Source organism: Priapulus caudatus, unplaced genomic scaffold (genome assembly GCF_000485595.1).
Source record: "Priapulus caudatus unplaced genomic scaffold, Priapulus_caudatus-5.0.1 Scaffold1407, whole genome shotgun sequence".
Classification (NCBI taxonomy): Eukaryota; Metazoa; Priapulida; class Priapulimorpha; order Priapulimorphida; family Priapulidae; genus Priapulus; species Priapulus caudatus.
In genome coordinates, this window is record NW_014578468.1 from 40,324 (window position 1) to 63,853 (window position 23,530).

Sequence of the window (23,530 nt, forward strand, 5' to 3'; positions counted from 1 at the left end):
AGTTCGCATGCTAAAGACGTAGTTATGGGCTGCTCAATTATATCTTTATTACTGGTCAAGGTACAAAAATCCGCGACGCTGCATGCATTACAAGTTTGTTCCCACTGCAAACTGAGCACATTGCTTTACAGTTAACTTCACGTACACACTTCGCAGGTACACACTTCAATATAGTCACCTGCATGAGCAGCTTAGTAAAATTGCCTTCACATTACTTTTTTATTTGTCATTGCATTATTTGTCTGCGTCTCTTTCAGATAATTACTCACACCAGCACGTCTACATGCACCAATAAACAGATCGGCACGACCATCGAAAATGTCCGTCATGCTCACCATGCGTTGACAGCAGTTCAACCGTGTGAACTTCGCAGCACATTCAACGTACATATATGTACCTAGTTATGGGCTGCTACTTTACATCTTTATTATTGGTCACTGGCAGATTTCTTTTGCGCTGCATGCAAAACCTTTTCCATTCCAACTGCAAATATCTGCTTACAAACTTCAGTACACTTTCTTACAGTTTACAACACTCTAGTGCTGTATCAAAACGTTCTGCAGAGGCTTGATATGCTCAATCTTTCTTTCAACATGCTGCATTCTTTGTCTACGTCTCTTTCAGATAATTACTCACACCAGCACTTCTACACCAATCGGCAGATTTGCACGACCATCCAAAATGTCCGTCATGCTCACCATGCGTTGACAGCAGTTCAACCGTGTGAACTTCGCAGCACATTCAACGTACGTATATGTACCTAGTTATGGGCTGCTACTTCACATCTTTATTATTGGTCACTGGCACATTTCTTTTGCGCTGCATGCAAAACCTTTTCCATTCCAACTGCAAATATCTGCTTACAAACTTCAGTACACTTTCTTACAGTTTACAACAGTCTAGTGCTGTACCAAAACGTTCTGCAGAGGCTTGATATGCTCAATCTTTCTTTCAACATGCTCTGTTGCATGTCTGCAGTTTTGCACTGTCCAGTCGACAGTTTTCAGTTCTTCGTTGCTAGTTACATCATCCTACAGTATTCCATATCTTAGCTAGTATCGATTGCTTAGTTCCACTCTTTCTAAAACATGCTCATCATATACAAGCATATTGTCGACGATGAGTCAACATCCTTTCTAACCCTAAGCATTTACTTACGTATATTGGTAATGGTATATGGCATATTCGTATTAGTATTGCTAACGATTTCATGTCAGACCGCCAATGACCAGGCCCCTAATATTACGGACATAGAAACATCATCACGCGGATTTGTATCACTTCAGTCAGGATGCAGTGTTCACTGAGCTCACCTTAGTTTACCAACATTTTATTTTCACGACTCTTCTGAAAATCTCACCGACGAGTTACCTCCAATTTTACCTATATCACTCCACACGCCTACTATATGGTTTTATTTAGCTCAATTACCTGTTAAAATGGGAAATGCGACAGACCTGATTATGCAGACGATTTACGATATAATGCACCATATGTTTCACGGACTTCTCACACTTCATGTCGCACCATGTTTTGCAATAATTATATATTGTATGTCTCGTCCATATGACGCACTAACTCGTTTTTTCCCCCATATATTTGTACCAGCTTGTTTCATATATTTTCTATTGCTTTATATGTTTCAGCACTATATTAGCAACGTGCATGAACTTATGTGTCGCGTGAACACGCAATGTAACTTATTCAACTTCGCTTCATCTTACTTCTTTCTTTGTCATTGCATGATTTATATGCCCGGCTATAATCGGTCGTATTCAACATGTTGAATATATTCTGGCGGTTTTTCATCGCTTCCATTACACTCGTCGCCGGTTGACTAAACCATAGTCTACCATAGCGATTTGGGACTGGAGCTTCGACCAGGTAGGCTACCAGTCTATGGTTGCACTAGCGCACCCAACAATAAACAATTGTTGAAACGCGATTGTTTTTACCAATCGCGCATTTCAGCAGTCCAGCAGTCAGGCGGCAGTTTAAAATCGTCAGCGAAAATATACGTTGCCGGGAAGTGCAAATATACACCCGTGTGTTCTACCCTTTAGTTATGTGCCGATAATCCATTATCATTGAAAGTTCCATAATTTGCATGCACGATGACATAATCGATTCTGCAAACGAATCATGGATTACTCGCAAAACACAACATACATAGCACTGTACTCATGATCTGTTCATTGTCCAAGAGAAACTGAAGGTGTTTCATTTCCAATCGTTTAGTAGTCCAAAATGCCCTCACAATTTTGGATACTAGTATCATGGCACAAGTAGAACAAGAAGGCTTCACCACGCATGTTACTCAATGCTAATGCAATCCGAACATCTTTGCGTTTCATCACACATGCACGCACGCAAATATGCACGCACTGATAATATGCATTCCCTTCAATTTCATGCTTCACATGTACTTTTCCTTCTTTTGCACCATTTACTTGTAATTGTATACCTTTCACTCTTTCCCCTGTGAAACATCGCTTCTTTCTCTGCTATACATTACTTAGCATTATTGAAACTAAATGTTTAGGTATGGTGTCATTCACTTGTTCATTACATTCGCCCCACTGCGATTTCCTTCTTGTAACATTTTCAAACAATTTCTGTCTGTTTCTTTCAGGCCACTACTGCGACCAGCAGGTCAACGACAATGAGCGGCTCTTTTCGGATCTGTGCCTAACAGTAGCCAATAGCATACACTGCTTTCAAATAATTCTCGGTTAGCTTCGTGTGTGTATGCTGGTGTAGTGAACATTATTTGCGGTTTATAGGTGGGATATGTGTGTGTTTGCTATTGCACGAATTGTGATAACTCACATCTGTATGAATTCCTTCTCCTACTCAATGACATGAGTACGTTGTTCGGTTTCTCTCCTTAAAAACAATAGCATACACTGGTTTCACATCTTTATGGGTTAGCTTTGTGTCTGTATGCTGTTGTAGTGAAGACTAGTTTGCAACATTTAGGGGTTGGCTATGTGTCTTGGCTACTGCAGGATTAGTATTCAGTGCAACAGCATGCACACACAAAGCTAACCCATAATGAATTAAAACCAGTGTATGCTGTTGTTTCTAAGCAAATAAACCCTACAACTGTGGAAACAAAAACACACACACACACACACACACACACACACACACACACACAAACACAATACACTCACATCAACACTCAGTGACACACACACATACACACATATTCTTTTTTACAGTGCACACACACACGCGTGCGCGCGCATGCGCGAAGGCACAGGCAACTACATGACGTTACCCTTATTATATTCACAGTAATCCAATTCTGCGATTCTAATGTATAATCGATTGCTTGCGGAAAACTCATAATCGGTGAAACTGATAATATGCATTCCCTTCAATTTCATGCTTCACATGTACTTTTTCTTCTTTTGCACCATTTACTTGTATACCTTTCACTCTTTCCCCTGTGAAACATCGCTTCGTTCTCTGCTATACATTACTTAGCATTATTGAAACTAAATGTTTAGGTATGGTGTCATTCACTTGTTTATTACATTCGCCCCACTGCCATTTCCTTCTTGTAACATTTTCAAACAATTTCTGTCTGTTTCTTTCAGGCCACTACTGCGACCAGCAGGTCAACGACAATCAGCGGCTCTTTTCGGATCTCTGCCTAACAGTAGCCAATAGCATACACTGCTTTCAAATAATTCTCGGTTAGCTTCGTGTGTGTATGCTGGTGTAGTGAACATTATTTGCGGTCTATAGGTGGGATATGTGTGTGTTTGCTATTGCACGAATTGTGATAACCCACATCTGTATGAATTCCTTCTCCTACTCAATGACATGAGTACGTTGTTCGGTTTCTCTTCTTAAAAACAATAGCATACACTGGTTTCAAATCTTTATGGGTTAGCTTTGTGTCTGTATGCTGTTGTAGTGAAGACTAGTTTGCAACCTTTAGGGGTTGGCTATGTGTCTTGGCTACTGCAGGATTAGTATTCAGTACAACAGCATGCACACACAAAGCTAACCCATAATGAATTAAAACCAGTGTATGCTATTGTTTCTAAGGAAATAAACCCTACAACTGTGGAAACAAACCCAACATGTGGGGAAGACAATTCCTGCAATAGCAAACTCACACATAGCCAACCTATACAGCGCATAGTAGTAGTTGTGGTCTTCCTTTGATTACTAGAATTATCATACATTATTTCACAATCATTATGAGTTTGGTTGGTGTTTATATGCTGTTGTAGTGTGCATGTGACTATGAACACCTTTTGTGCTGTTTGCCATCGATCCTCAACAGAGATACACTCATGTGAGTTTGTGAGACTTTCGCCACATAATGCATACAATAATAGGTTGTGCATGCGCCATTTTGGGGACCGTGCGGGTATGACAGTGGATGCACAAGTGTGTTGTGAGTGTAGCAATTACATATGCCCACGTATCCCCAAAGACCTCAATACACCTGTCTGGCGGGACGCTTGGCCTGCTGTAGTATGGACATGCCTTTCCAAACGACACTATGCAGAACCGAACACTTTCATGAAGTTCTTGGCACATGATCTCCGTGCTATCTGGATTCTTCAGATTCACTGTTGGTTGCCAGAGATGCGCTGTGCACAATGTATCCAACCAAACTTTACTGACATCACTAGCAGTCTCAGAACCTTCCAACAAGACATTGATAGTGGTGAATTGGCAAGGCTTATGTGCGCCCTCAATGATACATGCTTTCCTCAGGTTCGCTGTCCAATGGGGTGCTATATGTATGCAGATGATAGAGACAAGTTGCATTATTTGCCCGCTTCTCATTATTTGGCCTCATTCATCCCTTCCTTTGTATAATTTGGAAGCCAGGCTAACGTCTTTCAAGGCGCCAGAACTGACTGGACCACTCCCATTGCAGATTTACACTGGACAGTTTACCCTTCTCTCATTGTAGACAAAATTGACGGCCTTTGTATTTTGATGTGTTCTCCTAAAAGCCACTCCGACGGCAGAAAATCATACTTGCATGTTCCCACTCATCCTATTGTGGGGTGGCATGCACCTCAAGCCCCCGACTACTTGGCTCCGGCTGTGGTCACTGGCAAAGTCGCACGTACTGGCAGTTCTAATTTCTACAATACTTCTTTTCCTGTGTTCCACCAGGAAGGAAACAGTGGGGGTCTGTCTACTCTAAGACTTTCCACCCGTCACCCACATTTTCAGATGACTGATCACATTGCTGTTTGCAGTGGATTTACACTGGATCAGCGCCCATACATCCTACAGTATGCTATGCAGGCTCCACAGTTTGAGCAGCATGCCATTTTGGATACTCTTCATAGGTACCGCCATCAGAAGCAGCCAAAACAGGTGATTGCATCGTGTGCAGCTGCATCAACGTTTATGGATGTTGCTGATGCTTGTTTACTAACATATGCATGTAACTCACAAGCAGTTGCTGTCAATGATGACATACACCTGCAAGCAGCAGACAGAGTCACTACTACAAATCCATCTGACTGCCTATTCCTAGCACATTCGAACACTTTGGCTGGACACAAACCCTTTCACATTCTACGAGGGCAAGTGATGGCTGCACATGCAGATTTTCCTTCAACTTGGTTGTTACATGCCACCTTACAGTCCTTTTTGCATGTGCGATTGTTACACTCTTGTCTACTTCATCGTCTGTGGGAACATCGCAACTATGTACTTCATAGACAGCTTGCTGATGTCTGCAAACTTTTTGCGAACAACCACACCCCTAGTCAGATGCCAGTCACAGTATCAACTGTGAGAGAATTATGCACTGCTTTGTCTGGTTTATCCCAGGGTCTTTATGCAGAGAAAACACTAGCATGTGTCTTGAAACATCTGTGTCCGGCGATTGAGTATCTGCAGCTTGTGGATGATTGGCATTTCCCAGAAGCAAATGCAGTTGCTGCTGGTTTATTGGTTATGACACGGCAAGGAAGGCTTCGTCGCCAACAGCAAATGCCTTTGCAATCTGCAGATGGACAGTGGCAGCGGTTGTTTGGATTGTCCATTGAAATACTTCTGCATGGCAATTATGTTGAGGTTTGTTTTTGTTGGGCTCCAGGTTTTGGGTGGCAATGCACTGGAACACGAGAACATGACAGACCAGCATCTCTCATGCGCTTTCTCATTTACGGCACTCAAGCAAAACTAGAGCAAGCTAGAGAGGATGTCTTGCGCACATGTGGTGGCTAATCAAAAGTGGTCTGTCTGCATCCTGGTCAATATCTGCTACGTGAAGAAAGAGGGTGCCTACTTCCTTGTTGTGACCGTGCATGCACCACTGGCATTCGTTGGCGCTGTCCACAAGGTCTTGGTTATGTACAGTGTACTGTTGGGTTGTGTCTGCATCATTTACGTCTGTGCATAAACGCTGTTGACAATGGTCATGTTTCTGTAGCTTTGTACGGCCCGTTTATGCAAGAAGGGCGTGCTGAAAGGGTTCCTCTCTTTGGTTCAGATGATCATGATGGGAACATTGCTGAAGACGATGGGAACATTGCTAAAGACCATATGTTCGCTCTCACTGCTAATGAAAGTGACTTGGATGATGTGCCTTGCAACCCTCTACAAAGGTATGCTGTTGGTCGATATTAAGCTGCAGCTGATACATGTGCCACCATCACATCTTCCCCAGATGCTTCTTGCTTCCTTTCAGGAAATAGTTCAAATGGAACACTCGGACATTATTTGCTGAATAATCATTTGCAAGTTTTACACCACAAGTCATCAAAGTCCCACAAGCTACCAGTTGCAGCGCAAAAAATCCTTCAGCAAATATGTGCTCGTACGCCAGAATGGACTGTCCCCCTCATATATCCTGAGGCCCAGTTATTTCCACGAATCTTTTGGAATATGCGTGGGAATGCAGTTGCGGGTGCCTTGCCAGCCATCATGTTTACCGCTCAACAGTCGGTCAAACACCTTAATGTTGCATCACTCACAGACCACATGTATGTGCGTTTGATGGATGGGAGTCTTCTCACATCACGCGATACTGCATATCTGCAGTTCATTTTTGATGTGCGGCTTAACACTGCTCTTAATTGGAACTCGGCAACAATTGCTTGTAGAAAAGGTCTGGAGCACCTTACACACGGACACAGCGCACACGGTTTGCATGGCCAAGAAACCATTCTGCACTTAGATGAGTTAGATGCTCGTCGGGAAGTGAAACGTTTGTCCGCGTTACTACGCTCTGAGGGGGCCTGGCATTACTTTGTCACATTAACATGTAACGACAGTGCTACCATGGGTGTTTGGCCTATTCGTGCAGCAATTGTCAGCTCCTCTGATGCTCTCACTAGAGATGCCATGCTGCAGAACTATGCGGTTATTATGTGCAGAGCTTGGGAAAGAACAACCCGTTACCTATGGAACTACATCCTATACAGCCATGAGCGTCCACTTGGCCATGTCAAGTGTGGTTGGATGCGATATGAATTTCAAAGTGCTGGAGCATTAGGAAATTGCCCTCGCATTCACGGAGGTGTGACTTTGCATGTCGAACCTGAGGAGGTTTCACTCAGCCGGATCAGGTGTTCAATGAAGCACATGTTTACAGAAGATGCCCGCACTGATTTGGAAACATTGCTCCAGCTTGGCATTGCTAAAAACCAAGAAGACTTTCAGAGATTGTATTGTCTGGCAAAGTGTTTGCAGACACATGATTGCAACAAGGCTGGAGGTCGCTACAAAAAGCGGCGTGCTGCTGACGATTCCTTGATTTGTCGAGTTCAACATCATCCGGCCAGCTGCAAATACAACTTTGATGAAAAAGAAGACCTCTATGATTCGGAAACTTTGAATAGACTTCAATATTTGGATCTTGGGGATATGATCCCATTGCGCATGAATGGAAACCAGACAAAGCATTTGGGTTGGTAGGTGGCAATATCCGGCTGAACCTGCTGAACATTTTATTCCAACCATGCCTCTGCTGTTTGTTGCAATGCAGGCATGCACAAATGTCCAGTACTGTGAGCGGAAATTTCAAGTGGCATATTTGGCTAAATATGCAGCAGGCATAGACGAAAAGCCAGAGGTTAGTTTTACTTTTTCACGTGTTGACCCTAGGATTATTGATGCTGAAGTTCACAACCTGGTAAATGCCAAAATTTCTGGCCAGGCCATTGCCCATCGAAAAAATCGTTCCTCCACACTTGCCCGCCAGATTGCTCTTACTGAAATGATTTGGTTCAGTGCTGGCCTCCCATACGTTTGCTATCCGACTGATATTACTTCAGTTTCCAATATGCCTCAAGAGTACCGTGCTTCCATTTACAAACAAGCTGGTCATGTTACAAGAGTAGAAGGTGGCGGAGGCCTCTTGCATCCAGTAGAAGCTCGGCGTCATTTACCACCTTGGCGACATTTCACTGCAACCCAAGAACTCACTATGCTGGATTATGCCAGGGGCACATACTGTTTGGATGCAACAACAGGTTTCTCACTTAGGCCACCTGAGCTAGTAATTTTCAATAATCTGGAGCAGTATGCCAAATGGTTCAGCTTTCAACGAAGGTACACTGAATATGCTGCTGAGAATGATCTCGCCTCCAGTCTCTGGATTGATGGTGCTTGTCGTCATGTTCGTTTGCGCAGGGCTTATGTTTCTTCAGCATGTCACTATATCCATGCCATGCAGCATGATCGTCAATGGGGATTTCAAGCTTGAGATTTGCACAATAGTCTATTTGCTTAGGTTGAGGTTGAACACAACAACCACCAGGTAGGCAATGATTATTCCGACTTCTACTTGCGCTTTGTGGATGCTGGGAAAACGAGGTTGAATATTGTTGTATTCACACAGGTCACCCCTACACAGTTTCCACGCTTCCTTATTCATTTGATGTTGTCAACAGGACGCTTCATCACAGAACTGGACTTATACAGTGCGCCCTCAATGCTCCATGCCTTCCGCATGTGTGGTTTGCTTGCCAATCATGATCCAACCGAAGATGATGTCAAATCTGTTGCAAGAAAATATGTACAAGGGCAGTTGCAGTGGTTAGCGATAGGCACACGGCGCTTCTCAAGGCTTCTCCTTTTTCTAATAGAAGGACCTCAGCGATTCCTGCTTCACAGGGAAATTGCATACGATTCTCTCCCATTATGGCTTGAGCGTGCTATGGTACAAAATGCGAGTGAAGAAGTCTTGCACCTGCAAAATTCAAGGCGAGCTCTGGCAGTGGACACCCTGTTCCATGAGTTGAACCAGTTAATACCTGACTTTCCGAACCCCGACGAACTCAAAATTCAGCAGATCGTACCTTTCATTCCTCATCTTGCTCCAACAGAACACCAGTCTCTCAACTCAATTGCTGAGCAAACCAAAGCACTACAAGACTGTTGCAGGGCCATAGATGAGTTGTTCCTGCCAGAAACGACATTTGCGCATTCCCCTTTATTGGTTGGGCTACCTGGCTCAGGCAAAACCCACATTCTACTTCTCGCTCAATCCTATGCGCTTTCACGAGGGCTCAATGCCCAGTTAGTTGCCATGACGTCTGAGCGTGCTACAAGATTAGGCGGGGAGCACATTCATTTGCTCTTTAGTATGCCAGTCATGGAGAACAAAAACTATACAGTCACCACCTTAGCAGAGAACACCCTTTTCAAGCTTGTCCATTCTCCTGTTCGAATGGCAGCATTACAACGAATCGACGTTCTAATTATTGAAGAAATCGGTCTGGTGCCAGCAGAAACTTTTGCAGTTCTTGACATTGTTTTGCGCCACATTCGAGACAATCAGGTGCCAATGGGTGGTGTTCTCATCCTAGCTTCTGGTGATCCTCGCCAACTATCTCCTGTGTCAGGAACGCCGATCTGGTGCAGTTACCATTTAATTGCCACATTTCGGGTGACTGCATTGAAGCACTATGTACGTGCACGACAGGATCAAAACTTGCAAATCTTTTTGGAGCATCTTCGCAGGGGAACTGTAACCAATGCAGAAATTGAAGAATTTGAACGCATACTTAGAGAGCATTGTTTCCCCACAAATTGTGTTAGTTCCTAGGACCAGGTTCCTCCTCATGTTTTTCGAGTATTCGGGACACGCCAGGCAAGCAAACAAATTGTTCAGGAGTTCTTTGAAATGAAAATTCATGATCCCACAATTCAATGCACTACTGTCTTGGCAACAGATGAGGTCGAATGTGCTGGTGGTCAGATTGCCCGTGCTAATGCCAAAGCAACATGGCAGCTAAACTCGAAGTGTCACGTGCCAGAGTCTTTGGTTGTTTTTGTTGGAGCAGTAATGCGTTTGACATTTAATAACACTCACCCAACTGCTACCTTACCACGCTTCTCACAAGGTCAGTTATGTGTTGTTCTGTCTGTGAACACAGATCCAGTTCCCCATATCACAGTTAAACTAGTACCCCCAGGAGTGCGCAACTTCAACGTAGACCACCTTCCTGCAGAAGAGTTTCGTTTGAAAGTACGGTCGAGCCTTCCCATGATATTGCCAGGTACTCCAACAAAAGCATGGCGCAAGCAGTTTCCACTAACTTACTTTGTGTGTAGTACTGTTCACAAAGCAATAGGGGAAACACTCACGCACATTGCTACGCAAATTAGCCTCCAGCACAGACAGTATCGACTTTGGGAACGAGAACAGTTGCTCGTCTTGCTTAGTCGGGTGCCATCATTAAATGACATCACATTTGTCACAACAGACATTGAGAAACACCATTGCTGCTATCATAAAACTGTTGACACAACCATCTCAGTGGGCTACTCATATTGACAGAGTTCTGCAAGTATTAGATTGTCATTATCCTGGTCCACGGATTTTGCACCATGAACTCAATCTCTTTCCTGGTATGCTTCAACTTATACCAGATGTCAACTTGGGTTTTGTGTACCTCATTGTCAGCAGTAAAGAATGTCGTTTTGCATATGTTGGAGAAACTGGCTGCATTCGTCGTAGATTGCAAGAACATAACAGCGGTAGAGGATCTCATTTCACTGACAACCCTCTTTTGCGACCGTGGATGCTAATGGTCTTAGTTTCTGGTTTTCCGCACACTGCTGGCTATGCTGCAAACATAACTGCTCGCAAGGCTTTTGAGGCCCGATGGCACTATCGCAATGCAAGGTTGCCCACGGCTGATGTTCGTGATATTCTGGCTAATGGCCAAGAGGTTTTTGCAACCGCAATTCTCTGCGGTACGCGTTGTGGAAAATCAACAGCATGCTTATTTAGCCACTTGCTGCATGCAAGTCGCACTGCAACAATCCATACATTACTCTTCATAAGGGAATAAGTGATATACTCTCTTAGCACAGACAGTATTCATTTTGCGAACGCAAACAGTTCGTCAGTTTCCTTATCGGGTGACATGATGAAATGCCATCACTTTGCTCACACCATTGCTCGTTTCATCAATCTGTGACAGAGTTCTGCGAGTATTCGATTTCTATTGTTGCGTGCCATGTACAGTGTGTATATTTGTTGCCATAGGTTTAGATGATAAAGTCTGGTATTCTTACAATGTTATGTGCAACTTCCCCTGCAATGGTGAGTTGCAGTAGGTGTACAATGTATATTTTTTCACCTAGGTGCAATTAATGTTACTCCCATGTGCTTATAATCCATTTCAACTGTTGTGTTCACTTTGCGAATAACTTTTTAATACCGTTTTTGTCCTTGTTTTAGTGGGGTTCTTGTATAGTAGTGCAATGATGTCATTGCAACGCCCGTATTGTGTGATATGCGCACAGTGATAAGGTTCCGATGAAGATACTACAGTACATTATATTTCTTCCTGCGAACTATTTGGCAATATGCATTTAGGCTTTCGCCTTTCAATACATATGTATTCATGCATTCCAATGATGCACATAATAATGCCCATATGCGGCTGTTAAACCCAAAATCTCACCACCCCCTCCATCCCCCCACCTCACTGTAGGTGATACTGCATGGATAAGTCAATCTAATAACCTTGAGTCATCTACTTTGGATCCTATAGCTTCAGTTCCTCTATATGTGTGCAGCAAGTTCTGTGTTCAAACATAAACTTCGGCTAAACTCTGTATATTTCTTCGCATACAACTAACATCATTCGGTTCGACATGAATTCATTCAAGTTCTGTTCTTAACATGTCATGTGCTCCTTTACCTGCAATGGTGACTTGCAGTAGGTGTACAATTTGTATTTTTAAGCTAGGTGCAATAATAGTTACTCCCCTTAGTTTATGATTACTTCCCACAGTTCTCTTTACTTTGCCAATCATTTATAACACCATTGCATTTATACCTTTTGTATAGTAGTGCAATGATGTCATTGCAGCTTCCATATTGTGTGATATGCACACAGTGATCACGTTGAAATACAGATACTGCAGTCGATTATATTTCTTAATCTAAAGTATTGGCCAATATGGGTTTATGTTTTTGGCTTTCAAGATATATCATGCATATATGTCTTCACAGCAATTGCTGTATCATGACAGTATGTTGTGCACAATTCATTTTGCGAAAAGTATGCCTACGAGTTATTGATCATGCACATGTTTGGCTGTACCAAAAACAAGCGCCCCCCTCTCATTGTAGGTGATACTCGATAAGTCAGTCTAATACGCTATAGGTCGTGAAGTAATCTACTTCAGATCCTATAGCTTCAGTTCGATTATGTGTGTGCTGCAAGTTGTGTGTGCAAATGTGAACTTTGTCTAAACTCTGCATATTTATTCGCATAGAAATGATATTGTTTTCTGGGCGTTTTATTTGTCATGGCGTTATTGAAGTGGTATTCTTAAAATGTCATCGGCTCCTTTACCTGAAATGGTGCCTTGTAGTAGGTCTACAATGTTTAGTTTTAGGCTACGTGCAAGAAAAGTTACTCCCATTTGTTTATGATCACTTGCCACCATTGTGTTTACTTGGGCAATCTTTTGTAAGACCATTTCAGTACTCATTTCATTGCGCGTTTTGTATAGTAGTACAATGATGTCAGTGGAGCGTCCATATTGTGCGATATGCACACAGTGATAACGTTCCACTGAAAATACTGCAGTCCATTATAATCTTTCTTCATCTAAACTATTTGCCAATATGGCTTTATGCTTTGGCCTTTCAATACATAACATATGTATTCACAGCAATTGTTCTATCATCATAGTATGTTCTTCAAAATTCATTTTGGGAAACCTAGGCCTATGAGTTCTTGATCATGCACATATTTGGCTGTACAACACCAATGACCCGCCCCTATGTTATTGTAGGTGATACTGCATAAGTCAGTTTAATAAGCTATAGGTAGTTGAGTCATGTACTTCAGGTCCTATAGGTTGAGTTCGATGATATGTGTGCTGCACGTTGTCTGTGCAAATGTTGACTTGGTCTAAACTCTGTGTATTTATTTGCATACAAATTACATGCTTTGGTTTGTCGTGGCTTTATTCAAGTTGCATTCTTAAAATGACATGTGCCCCTTTACTTTCAATGGTCACCTCCAGTAGTTGAGCTTCAGTTCCATTGTATGTGTGCTGCAACTTGTGTGGGCAAACATAAAGTTCGTCTAAACTCTGTATATTTTTGCATAAAAATGACATCGACATTTATTCACCTTGATTGTCGTTTAATGTTATACTTTTCCACTTGTTGTATGCTACAGGTGCCATATTCGTATAGATAAATCCACATATATATGTTACCATGTCATTGAATAAAGTCCTTTTCATTCATGAAATATATTGTATTCTTCATGTTTTATTACAGGACATTTGCAGTACATGTAGCAGATTTGCAAGTTTCATAGATCGTCTCATTTCTCACTTCTCACACGTACTTCTCACTTCTTCATTCATATCACATGAACTGTTACAATTTCGTGACACTTTCAAGATAAACCATGTTGCGTTATAGAAACGTATAAGATTGTGAGTAACTTAGGAGCTGTTTATTCACACGTCAGCGTGGCTTGCTTACATGATGGAAAGAGCGCGACTGCCACACGTGCAGCGCTTACATACGGCAGTTCGGTAGCAGGACCCACCGTCACTAGCTATATGTTAACACTTGAACACGCGTTAACCAATGGTGTAATCACTAACACAACATCTCCCTTTTTGGAGCTCTGAGAGAGCTTAAATGAAATGACTGCTCATTAAGTTCTCAGTTAGAAAAAAACACATATATAACTTGACTGAACACATAATTCATATCAAACGTAACCTAAACAAAGTGCTTGTATTTTGACGGGAATCTCACGACCCGACCGCTCCTGGTGGTCCGCGGATGCTGCCGCTTTACGTCGGAGTGACGTTCTGGCGGATCTGGTAACCCCTGTCCGGGTGACGGAGGAGCAACTGTCTCTAACACCGGCGAGGGAAGAGTTAGAGCTACCCTCGGTGACTCAGGTGACGGAGGATCTAGCATCACTGGCGTCGAGGTACCAGGTGTTACCGGGCTAATCTTGTTGAGCTGTTCCTCGTAAGTGCCTGGGAAGTTGGGGTTGTGACCACATTGGAACGGGAATGCCCACCAGTTCCTGACACCACACCGGACTCCTGTCTGTCAGGCACCCAGACTTCGTCTGTTGACTGGAGACTTGGCAGTTCTTTTGCTCTTCTACGAAGATCGAAGTTGCGTTTCGTTTTCTCCCTGTATGCTTCCTCTCTCTCTCTCTAATCTGGCTTGTGTTTGGCGGTTGTACAGACAACCCTTTTTGCACAACCGGGATCCTAGTTCGCAACGACCTAGCCATGCAAAGTTCTGCAGGGCTATATCCGTTCAAGAGAGGCGCATTCCTATAATTGAGCATTGCGATGTATGGATCACCAGCAACGGATAAGAGTCTTTTTACAGTTTGCACTGCTCGCTCTGCCTCACCGTTGCCTGATGGATGCCCTGGGCTGCTAGTGATGTGAGCAAACCCAAACTCATGGCTGAACTGCTCACACTCCTATGAAGCGTACTGCGGACCGTTATCTGAGATGACAGTCTCTGCAATACCGTGCCGGGCGAAGATTGACTTCATGTGGTTGATCACGGCCCGAGACGACGTTGACTCCAGCCGAGATACTTCGATGTATCGCGAGTAGTAGTCTACCACCAGTAGATACTTACTCTTCTTTAGTTCAAACAAATCCGTGGCAACTTTTTGCCATGGCCGATCTGGCATTGCTGAGGGAATGAGTGGTTCAACTCTGCTATTGGCAGATTGGTTGCATTCCCTGCAGCGTTCCACAAGATCTGCCAGATCTCTGCTTACACCAGGCCACCATACAGCTCGCTTCGCTAGTTCGCGGCACTTCACTATACCCTGATGTCCTTCGTGCAGCTTCTCTAAGATGTCAGATCTTAGACTGCGAGGGATGACGATCCTAGTGCCACACAGGAGATTATCCACGACAGTCAGCTCCATCCTATGGGGCCAATACTGTTTCGCGAGCCCTTTCAGACAGTTTCTATCAGGCCATCCTTCCTCCACATACTGGATCACCTCGCGACATACGTCATCCTCCTGTTGGTGGTCACGGATGTTTTCTAAGCGTTTATCTGTTGCAGGAATTGATTCGGTAATCATCCGCACAAACGCATCTGTTTCCTGTTCCAACGTACCATCGCTCTGTGTTGGCGGATAGGCCGGCGCACGGGAAAGCGCATCAGCAGTGTATAGCTCCTTACCAGGCACATGAACGATGTCGTAGCTATACCGCATCAACCGCATGCGGAACCTTTGGATCCTCGGCGGCAATTGTTCCATATCCTTCGAGCTCAACAGGGAAATAAGCGGCTTATGGTCAGTCTCGACCAGAAACTTGATCCCGATGAGGTATTCCCTGAATTTCTCACATGCCCAGACGATGGCCAATGCCTCCTTGTCAATTTGCGCATACCGCTGTTCGGTTGGAGACAGAGATCGTGATGCATATGCCACTGGTCGCCACTCCCTACCATCTCTCTGTGTGATGACGGAACCGAGGCCATATAGTGAGGCATCACTGGTGACCTTGGTCTCGCGAGAAGGATCATACAATGCTAAACATGAAGCATCTGACAATATACTTTTGATCTTCTCAAATGCTGTCTCCTGCAGTTTACCCCACTGCCACATGTTTGTCTTGCTGAGAAGATCTCGCATAGGCTTGGTCAACTCAGCTAAGTCAAGGGTGAACTTCCCCATCTGATTCACCATGCCCAAAAATCTCCTGAGTTCGCTGACATTGGTTGGCACCGGCATGTCCCTGACAGCACCAACCTTTCCAGGATCAGCTGTGATGCCATCTGCAGACACGATTTGACCCAAACACTTGATGGAGCTCTGGCTAAAGACACACTTGTCTCGGTTCAAAGTGATTCCGGCGTTCTCTAGGCGAGTAAGAGCCCTAGTCAAGTTCGCATCATGTTCTGCTTGGTTACGACCAAAAACTATGACGTCATCCATTAGTGAAACTGCCCCCGGAGTACCATCTAGAATCTGCGCTATTCGCTTCGAGAAGTGTTCCGGAGCGCTGGAGATCCCGAAGGGAAGACGGTTGAAACAGAAACGACCAAATGGAGTGATGAACGTCGTCAGCTTCCTTGACTTCTCTGATAAAGGAATCTGATGAAACCCTGCTTTAGCATCTACCTTAGAGAATACTTTCGCATTGGCCAGCTGCCCGAGTACATAATCGACTGGCGGTAACATATGTCTTTCACGCTGGACTGCCACGTTGAGCTTAGTCAGATCCACACACAGGCGAACGTCTCCTGATGGCTTCGGCACAACAACTATAGGAGCACACCAGTCCGTCGGCTCTTCCACCGACGAAATAACTCCTATCGCCTGCAGTCGGCTGAGCTCTTCTTTCACCCTGGGAAGAAGAGGGAGCGGAATCCTTCGTGGCGCACTGATAGCGTACGGACGTACGTCTTCTCGCAGCTTTATCTCGTATGGAGTCTCCAGCTTCCCGAGTCCGGTAAACAAACTTGGAAACTTCTTTTCGACTGAGCCAACAACAGAGACGATTCCAAGTTCATGGGAAGCTTTGCCGCTCAACAGATTCGAGGCTTTCTCGAAGATGTAGACTTCCTCTACACACGACTTTTCTTTGAACTTCATCTCAGCACGGAAACAACCATAGGTATGGATAGGCTTATGATCAGCCCCACGGATTACTCTAGAGGATGACTCCAGCCTGGTCCCCGGAAACTCACGGTCGAACACTTGTCGCGACATTACAGACACATCGGCCCCTGTGTCCACCCGAAACTTCACCTCCTTATCACAGACCGTGATAGGAAATGTCCACTGTGGGCTGCGACCTGACTGGTTGCCCACTTTTACTTCTCCTAGGAAGACATCTGACGAAGCGTATGAACGAGACTGTGTAGTTACTTCATTTACTGTCTTGGCCTTCCGACATACCTTCTCAAAATGCCCTTTTAGTTGGCATCGCCGGCAGTTCACATTTTTGGCAGGGCACAGAGAGCGATTATGAGCATAGTTTCCACACCACGGACACCTCTTCGACTCGCCTCGTACCTTCTGACCATACTGTGACGTCGAACGTGCAGACTTCTTGTCATATCGACCTTTGGCATGTACGGCTAAAGCTTCAGCACCGACTACCGTAGTTGACGTCAACTCTCTTACCTGGTTCTTTACCTGGGCTGACTGACGAGCCAGGTCTGTTGCAAGCTTCAGGGTTAAGTTCTTATTTACTTGCATACGCTCAGAGAGATGCTTGTCTCGGATGCCAACAACGATTCTGTCCCTAATTAGCTCTTCCTTTAGAGTGCCGTATTCACAATGCTCGGCGAGTGTGTGTAGAGCAGTAATGAAGGAATCAATTGGTTCATCCAAACCTTGCACTCTCCCGTTGAATTTAGCTCTTTCAAAGATTGTGTTATGGCGGACAATGAAGTATTCCTCGAACTTCTTCGTGTTGAGACTCATCACTTGCTTCTGATACAGCAAATGTAAAGGAAGAAAATATCTCGTCTGCCTTCTCTCCCATGCAATATATCAACGTGTTCACCTGGTGCTGTGGGGATTTGTCGTCTAACCCTGAGGCTACCTTGAACCGTTCAAACCGCTTTATCCACCTGGTCCATGAGTTAGGCTGTGAGAAATCGAACGGCTCTGGTGGTGACACTTGAAAATTCGCCATAACACATACAGTAGGCCTATAGTGCTCCCGACACAGACGTGTGCACGTGAATTCGTTGCACGTATGAATCCCGTTTCAGCTTGCACAGTCTTGCCTGTTTAGTGGGTCAACCCTGCCGAATTACCTCCAGATAGGAAGATAACCAACAGCTGTTAACGCCGCTGCCAACATGTTGCGTTATAGAAACGTATAAGATTGTGAGTAACTTAGGAGCTGTTTATTCACACGTCAGACATGTTGCGTTATAGAAACGTATAAGATTGTGAGTAACTTAGGAGCTGTTTATTCACACGTCAGCGTTGCTTGCTTACATGATGGAAAGAGCGCGACTGCCACACGTGCAGCGCTTATATACGGCAGTTCGGTAGCAGGAGCCACTGTCACTAGCTATATGTTAACACTTGAACACGCGTTAACCGATGGTGTAATCACTAACACAACAAACCATACATAGCTATTTTGCCGTTTGCTGATGTTTAAATCATGCTCCTTTAGCTCATGCAGACTATATCATTCCCATGCTTACATAGCTCTGCACATCTCATTTCTTAAATTCTTGCAATTCGAAGAATTGCAACTTTGAATTCGAATGATGCTTCGCTTTTTTACAAATTCTCATTCTTGGCTTCTCCACTTCTCACTCTTACTACATTCGACTATGTTGCGACACATCTTATAGTGAAGACACCATAGTTCGCTCGGCTAGGTTAACTTGCATTACACTCGTAGTAATATTTGTAATACCAAACAGCTTATCATGATAACAGATAACACTCGCCACAAATAGTGTAATTCCCTCAACAGTGCTGCCGCACTGCGGCCGTGTTGATGCTTGTTCAGCGTACTTATATTATAATCGGCGCTACACCTCACCAGGATTATCGTTTTTCAGATTTCCCAAGGATCCTGAAAGGTTGTATTTCATTTAAATCATATATTCGTATTACCAGAGCAGTGTAACTACGTATGTGACTGTAGCGTAGGTACTGTAGATTCACATGTATGGTACGTATGATGTGACTAGACTGAGATGTACGCATGTCACTGTTGATTGACATGTACGTATGTGATTTGTAGACTGAGATGCAGGTATGTGACTGTAGATTAAGATGTACGTATGTGAATTGTGCGTAGCTGAGTGTAGATTGAGATGACATGTATGTTACCTATGTGACTGTAGAATGGGATGTACGTATGTTACTGTAGAATGAGATGTACTTATGTGACAGTAGTCAGTAGATTGAGATGTGTAATGTTAAACTCAGATGTACCTTATGGCTTTACCATTGGAAGCTCAATATTTACTTACACATAGTGACTATGTTATGGCTACTGTGCTGTACCAAATTTACATGTACTTTACTCACCCAATAAATTAACAGCATTAAACAAGCCACAATGTTTGTAAACTAATAAAATGCATTTTATATTTATTTGACAGGTGTAAAAAATAGGTAGTGAACACCAACCTTCAAGTCTACAGAATTATGATATTTTATATGAAAATACGATTGCATCATGCTTTGAAAATGTTTAATATTAACACCACGAGTGCATCAAAAACATGGAAAAGAAATAGAAAGGATATGGAATGACAACATTTGAAAGATAGATACATTTAGATATTACATTCATATAATTGCTATTGCCAAGGATCAGTCATTACATGTCGAACAACAAAATAATCTTATCTCTTTGTTGAGGAATTTTATTTAAGCACGTGTTTATTATGTGGGATTGACGAACATAGTCACTCTGCTCCGATGTTTTAATTATATGACCATATTCAATAAAAATGCATCAAAATGTAATGATAAGTATTATCTTGCAATGGTTTATAGTAATTTTAATCAATCTGGTCACTAGGTGGCAGCACTTCCAATCCAATTACATAGCCTTAGATAGGGAGTGTCACCTCTTATCATTATAAGCTCTGGTAATACTCACATTCGTATTTCTATTTCTATTTCAACACATTGGTCTGATGTAATACATACAAGGCCGATTTTCACCGACATTTCAAGAACTTTACTTATAAGACTAACTATAGTGTTAACTCCACTAACTATACAAACTACACTATCTTTACTGTTAGACAACTTTTTACATCTTTTCCAAAAGTCAATGCCACAGCTTTTGCTCAATCACATATCTTCGGCAGTGACATCAGCTCTCACTATGCCCACCTCACCTCCACTGCCAGCTCTCACCACGGCCACATCACCTGCACCTCAACGTCTCACCAGGGCTGCATCAGCTGCACCTCCACCTATCACGACTTCTGCATCAGCTCCACCTCCACCTCTCACCACGGCCGCATTAGCCCCACCTCCACCTCTCACCACGGCTGCATCAGCGCCACCTCCTCCACCTCTCACCACGGCTGCATTAGCTCCACCTCTACCTATCACCACACCCACATCAACTCCCCTGCCACCTCTCACACCTCTTCCAACTTCCACCCTGACTGGAAAATTTAGCTCCAACAGCTGCTGTGCAGGGACTGCTGGTGCGGGGAAGCGATATCGAGGTGCATCATCTAGCTGATGATCCGGTCGAATGCAGGTCACATGCATTTCGGCCTCTTTTGCCACCTCTGCACCTGGCACCATTCCGGGCTTGAACCAGCCACAGATTGTCCATCCAACACCCGCTTCATGGTAAAAGTTTAGCATCTCCTGGCATGCTTCTCTCACTTTCACATGGTCAATTAGGTCTCCTGCATTTACCTGCAAATAATAACATTGTTGGTTCATTAAATACATGTCTTGTGAAATACACATGTAACCAATTACTTACACGTTTCACATATAACCAGAAACTTTTACCACTTCCTTTCAACTAATTCGTTACACATTCTTCATATTACACAACTTTGACTACATGCATTCAACCAATTCGTCGCAGATTTCAGAGACATTCAACCAATGGCTTATATTACAGGTTTCAGATAAGAAATATGGACACGGTTGTAATTTCTTTACATATGTTGCCCTTTCCCGACAGTTGTTTTATAATTCCTAAATATTGCCATTTCAGTGATTTTTTTCGCCGAATGGACTCATTGCTAATTACCCCATCCGATTTACTTCCCCTGCTACATTTACTTAATCGAATGGCCGACTTTTGTAACTGCCGAGCATGTAACTGTCTCAAAGTACCTTGCTACATTCCTCCTCCATGAGTAGATTTGTCAAGGCTCCTGATTGGAATTTCGCATTGGTGATGCCAGCAGCGCGCGACGACACATCACATCGCAGGAGCAGCTTGTTGGGTGTTCCGCTTGTCAACGCGCAACAGCGTTCCGAAACGCCATGCTGCCCGTCGCACATTGCTGCCCCACATCCCTCTACAACGTTCACTCTCAGGAAATGCAAGTCGGCATTGCGCACATACAGTGCCTTCGTGCTCCCACTCACCGCCCACTCACTCAGGTATGGGGTTAGCACGGTGCCCAAACACTGGTTCTGCAGTGGTAGCAATGGTTGCTCTGTACTAAGAGCTGCCAATCCAGCAACCACAAACTCAAATTCCGGTTCGTAGATGCAGATGGTCATGCCTATCCATCTGCAGTCCTTCATGAGGAACAGTTGCAGGGCTTTCCTCTCGTCCTTGCAGTAGACAAGGAACAGCATGCCATGAGTTATATCTCTGCAATGAAATATTTCACAATCACATGTAGTCAACATCAACCACGCACATAGCAATTAAAACAGAAAACCATTAGCACTTCACAAAACTGCAAATTCCCTTGCCACATTCCAAGTATACGTCCCTAATGGCAGAAATTCACATTCGCATTGGTTAGGCTTTACACTCTCACAATCATCACGAAACTCGCATACACGCATCATTGCGCAACGAGATGCTCTGCTGATTGCCGAAAACATACGATCTAGGGTGATGCTTAATTAGGAGCAATTGCCAGATGAGTAAGTCCCATGCAACTGCAATGTCGTGAAGGGTTAGGGTTACGTTACGTTAGGGATACGTTAACCCTAACTTGATATTACAACATTCATTATTTTTAGGCGCGTTCACACGGACGAGTTTAGCCCGAGCCTAATTACGCCCGTGCCATATTTCATTATTTGGTCCCATTAAAAACGTTGCATCACGCCCAAGCCACATTTACCACCAACTAAAATGGTAGAATGCTACATGCAGCGAGTGTCGACTTCTCCCAGTCTACCCATTTCAACGCGTTTGATCTATCAACAAGTTAAATTATCCATTAATCATCAATCTGGCCGAAAGATGACAGAGGAAGTCACTCACTAACTGTAGTCACGAGGACGATGTACTTATTTAGACCTCCTGAACATATGGAAGGGCGATTTCATACAAGCGCAACTCAGTGGAACTTCCATCAATCGTATGGTGTATGCAAATATGTAACGACCACGTGTTACAAGGCACTCCCCCCCCCCCCACACGCGACGCGGGCTGCCGCGTCGCGCCGCGCGGTCGACAGAGGCATGACAGAGGCATGACATTACGGCGTCGCCCCTAGCAACCACTGCGATCAATAAGGCCTCCGGGCCATTCGCTCTGCGGCGTTGCCCCTAGCAACCACGAGCGATCAATACGACCGCTGGCAAAACGGGCGGAACAATCCAAGATGGCAGCCCGCCTACGCTTTGACACGCCGCCGAAGTACCGCTATGTCACGAGCACCCACGCCAGCTGGTCAGGGGATTAACACCACCCTCCCCAATTAGCGGCGTGTACGTGCCGTGATTAGCGGTTCCGGCTCTAGCATGGAGGCGAAGCCCGGTGATATCCCCGCGGCTAATGCGGAGCGACTTTAGAACCGCTCAACCGTGGGGTTTCGCCGGGTGGCGGGTCAGCTGGATTAGATGTGCTAAATGCACCGTGAAGACCTGTCAACACTGGCAGCGGCGGCCATGTTGACCGCTCGTGACACGTTTGTGAGGATAGACGGAGCCACCTCCTGGACGCTGGCACGGCAGAATACCGGGTCTTTCCCGTTAGGAGCCGCCACCGTCCAATGCGAACGTGGTGAAGCCAAGCGAGCGCGGATGCGACGGACGCGGTGGTTGGTCCGCCTGGCACGTGGGTGGCCATGTGCCACGCGCGTGGGTAGTAGACATGCTAAGTGTTTTTTTACTTCAACTCATGCTACAAATGTCCCCTTTGGCATAGTTCCTTAGAACCCTAGGAAAAAAATTATCCAAAGACACACGTTCTATCTCAAAATCCAAGATGGCCGCCGGTGGCCATTTTGGAAAACTTGATCGACTCACAACTCCTGAACCGTTTGTCATAGAAACTATTGTGACACATGTTTTTATTAGCTAATTTGAGGTCACTGAATTCATTTTTAGCATTAATTTTGCATTTGGAATACATTTAGAGGTAAAATTCA

The 23,530-nt window shown here is 44.2% G+C and overlaps 2 protein-coding genes and 1 long non-coding RNA gene across 4 annotated transcripts; 1 reads left to right on the plus strand and 2 right to left on the minus strand.

Moving 5' to 3' along the window:
- Nucleotides 1-264: 264 nt before the first annotated feature.
- On the plus strand, nt 265-4,188 carry LOC106816540. Of its 2 annotated transcripts, none has more exons than XR_001394902.1 (3): nt 265-383; nt 625-746; nt 3,606-4,188. It is a non-coding gene; the product is annotated as an uncharacterized LOC106816540 (long non-coding RNA). The 2 variants fall into 2 exon arrangements; XR_001394903.1 differs by lacking the exon at nt 3,606-4,188 and adding an exon at nt 2,633-3,088.
- Nucleotides 4,189-14,945: 10,757 nt separating this feature from the next.
- LOC106816538 (uncharacterized protein K02A2.6-like) lies at nt 14,946-17,927 on the minus strand. The gene has a single exon (XM_014821163.1). It carries the CDS (start codon nt 17,925-17,927, stop codon nt 14,946-14,948), a length of 2,982 nt encoding a protein of 993 aa, XP_014676649.1.
- A 1,305-nt stretch (nt 17,928-19,232) lies between these two features.
- Nucleotides 19,233-23,050, minus strand: LOC106816539. Its single transcript, XM_014821165.1, has 3 exons — nt 23,016-23,050; nt 21,303-21,792; nt 19,233-20,870 (listed from the first exon to the last, which is right to left on the minus strand). The coding sequence occupies exons 1-3, from the start codon at nt 23,048-23,050 to the stop codon at nt 20,373-20,375; spliced, it is 1,023 nt and encodes a 340-aa protein (XP_014676651.1). The 3' UTR covers nt 19,233-20,372.
- Nucleotides 23,051-23,530: the final 480 nt, after the last annotated feature.

What these genes read in the sequence shown, in the direction of transcription:
- LOC106816538 (XM_014821163.1), bottom strand. Translation starts at nt 17,927, where the DNA reads ATGAGTCTCAACACGAAGAAGTTCGAGGAATACTTCATTGTCCGCCAT.
- LOC106816539 (XM_014821165.1), bottom strand. Translation starts at nt 23,050, where the DNA reads ATGGCCGCCGCTGCCAGTGTTGACAGGTCTTCACG. An exon ending in AGTGTTGACAGGTCTTCACG is followed by an intron (nt 21,793 to 23,015) that starts GTGCATTTAGCA and finishes ATTTCATTGCAG; the next exon opens with AGATATAACTCATGGCATGC. An exon ending in TGGAGGAGGAATGTAGCAAG is followed by an intron (nt 20,871 to 21,302) that starts GTACTTTGAGAC and finishes TATTATTTGCAG; the next exon opens with GTAAATGCAGGAGACCTAAT.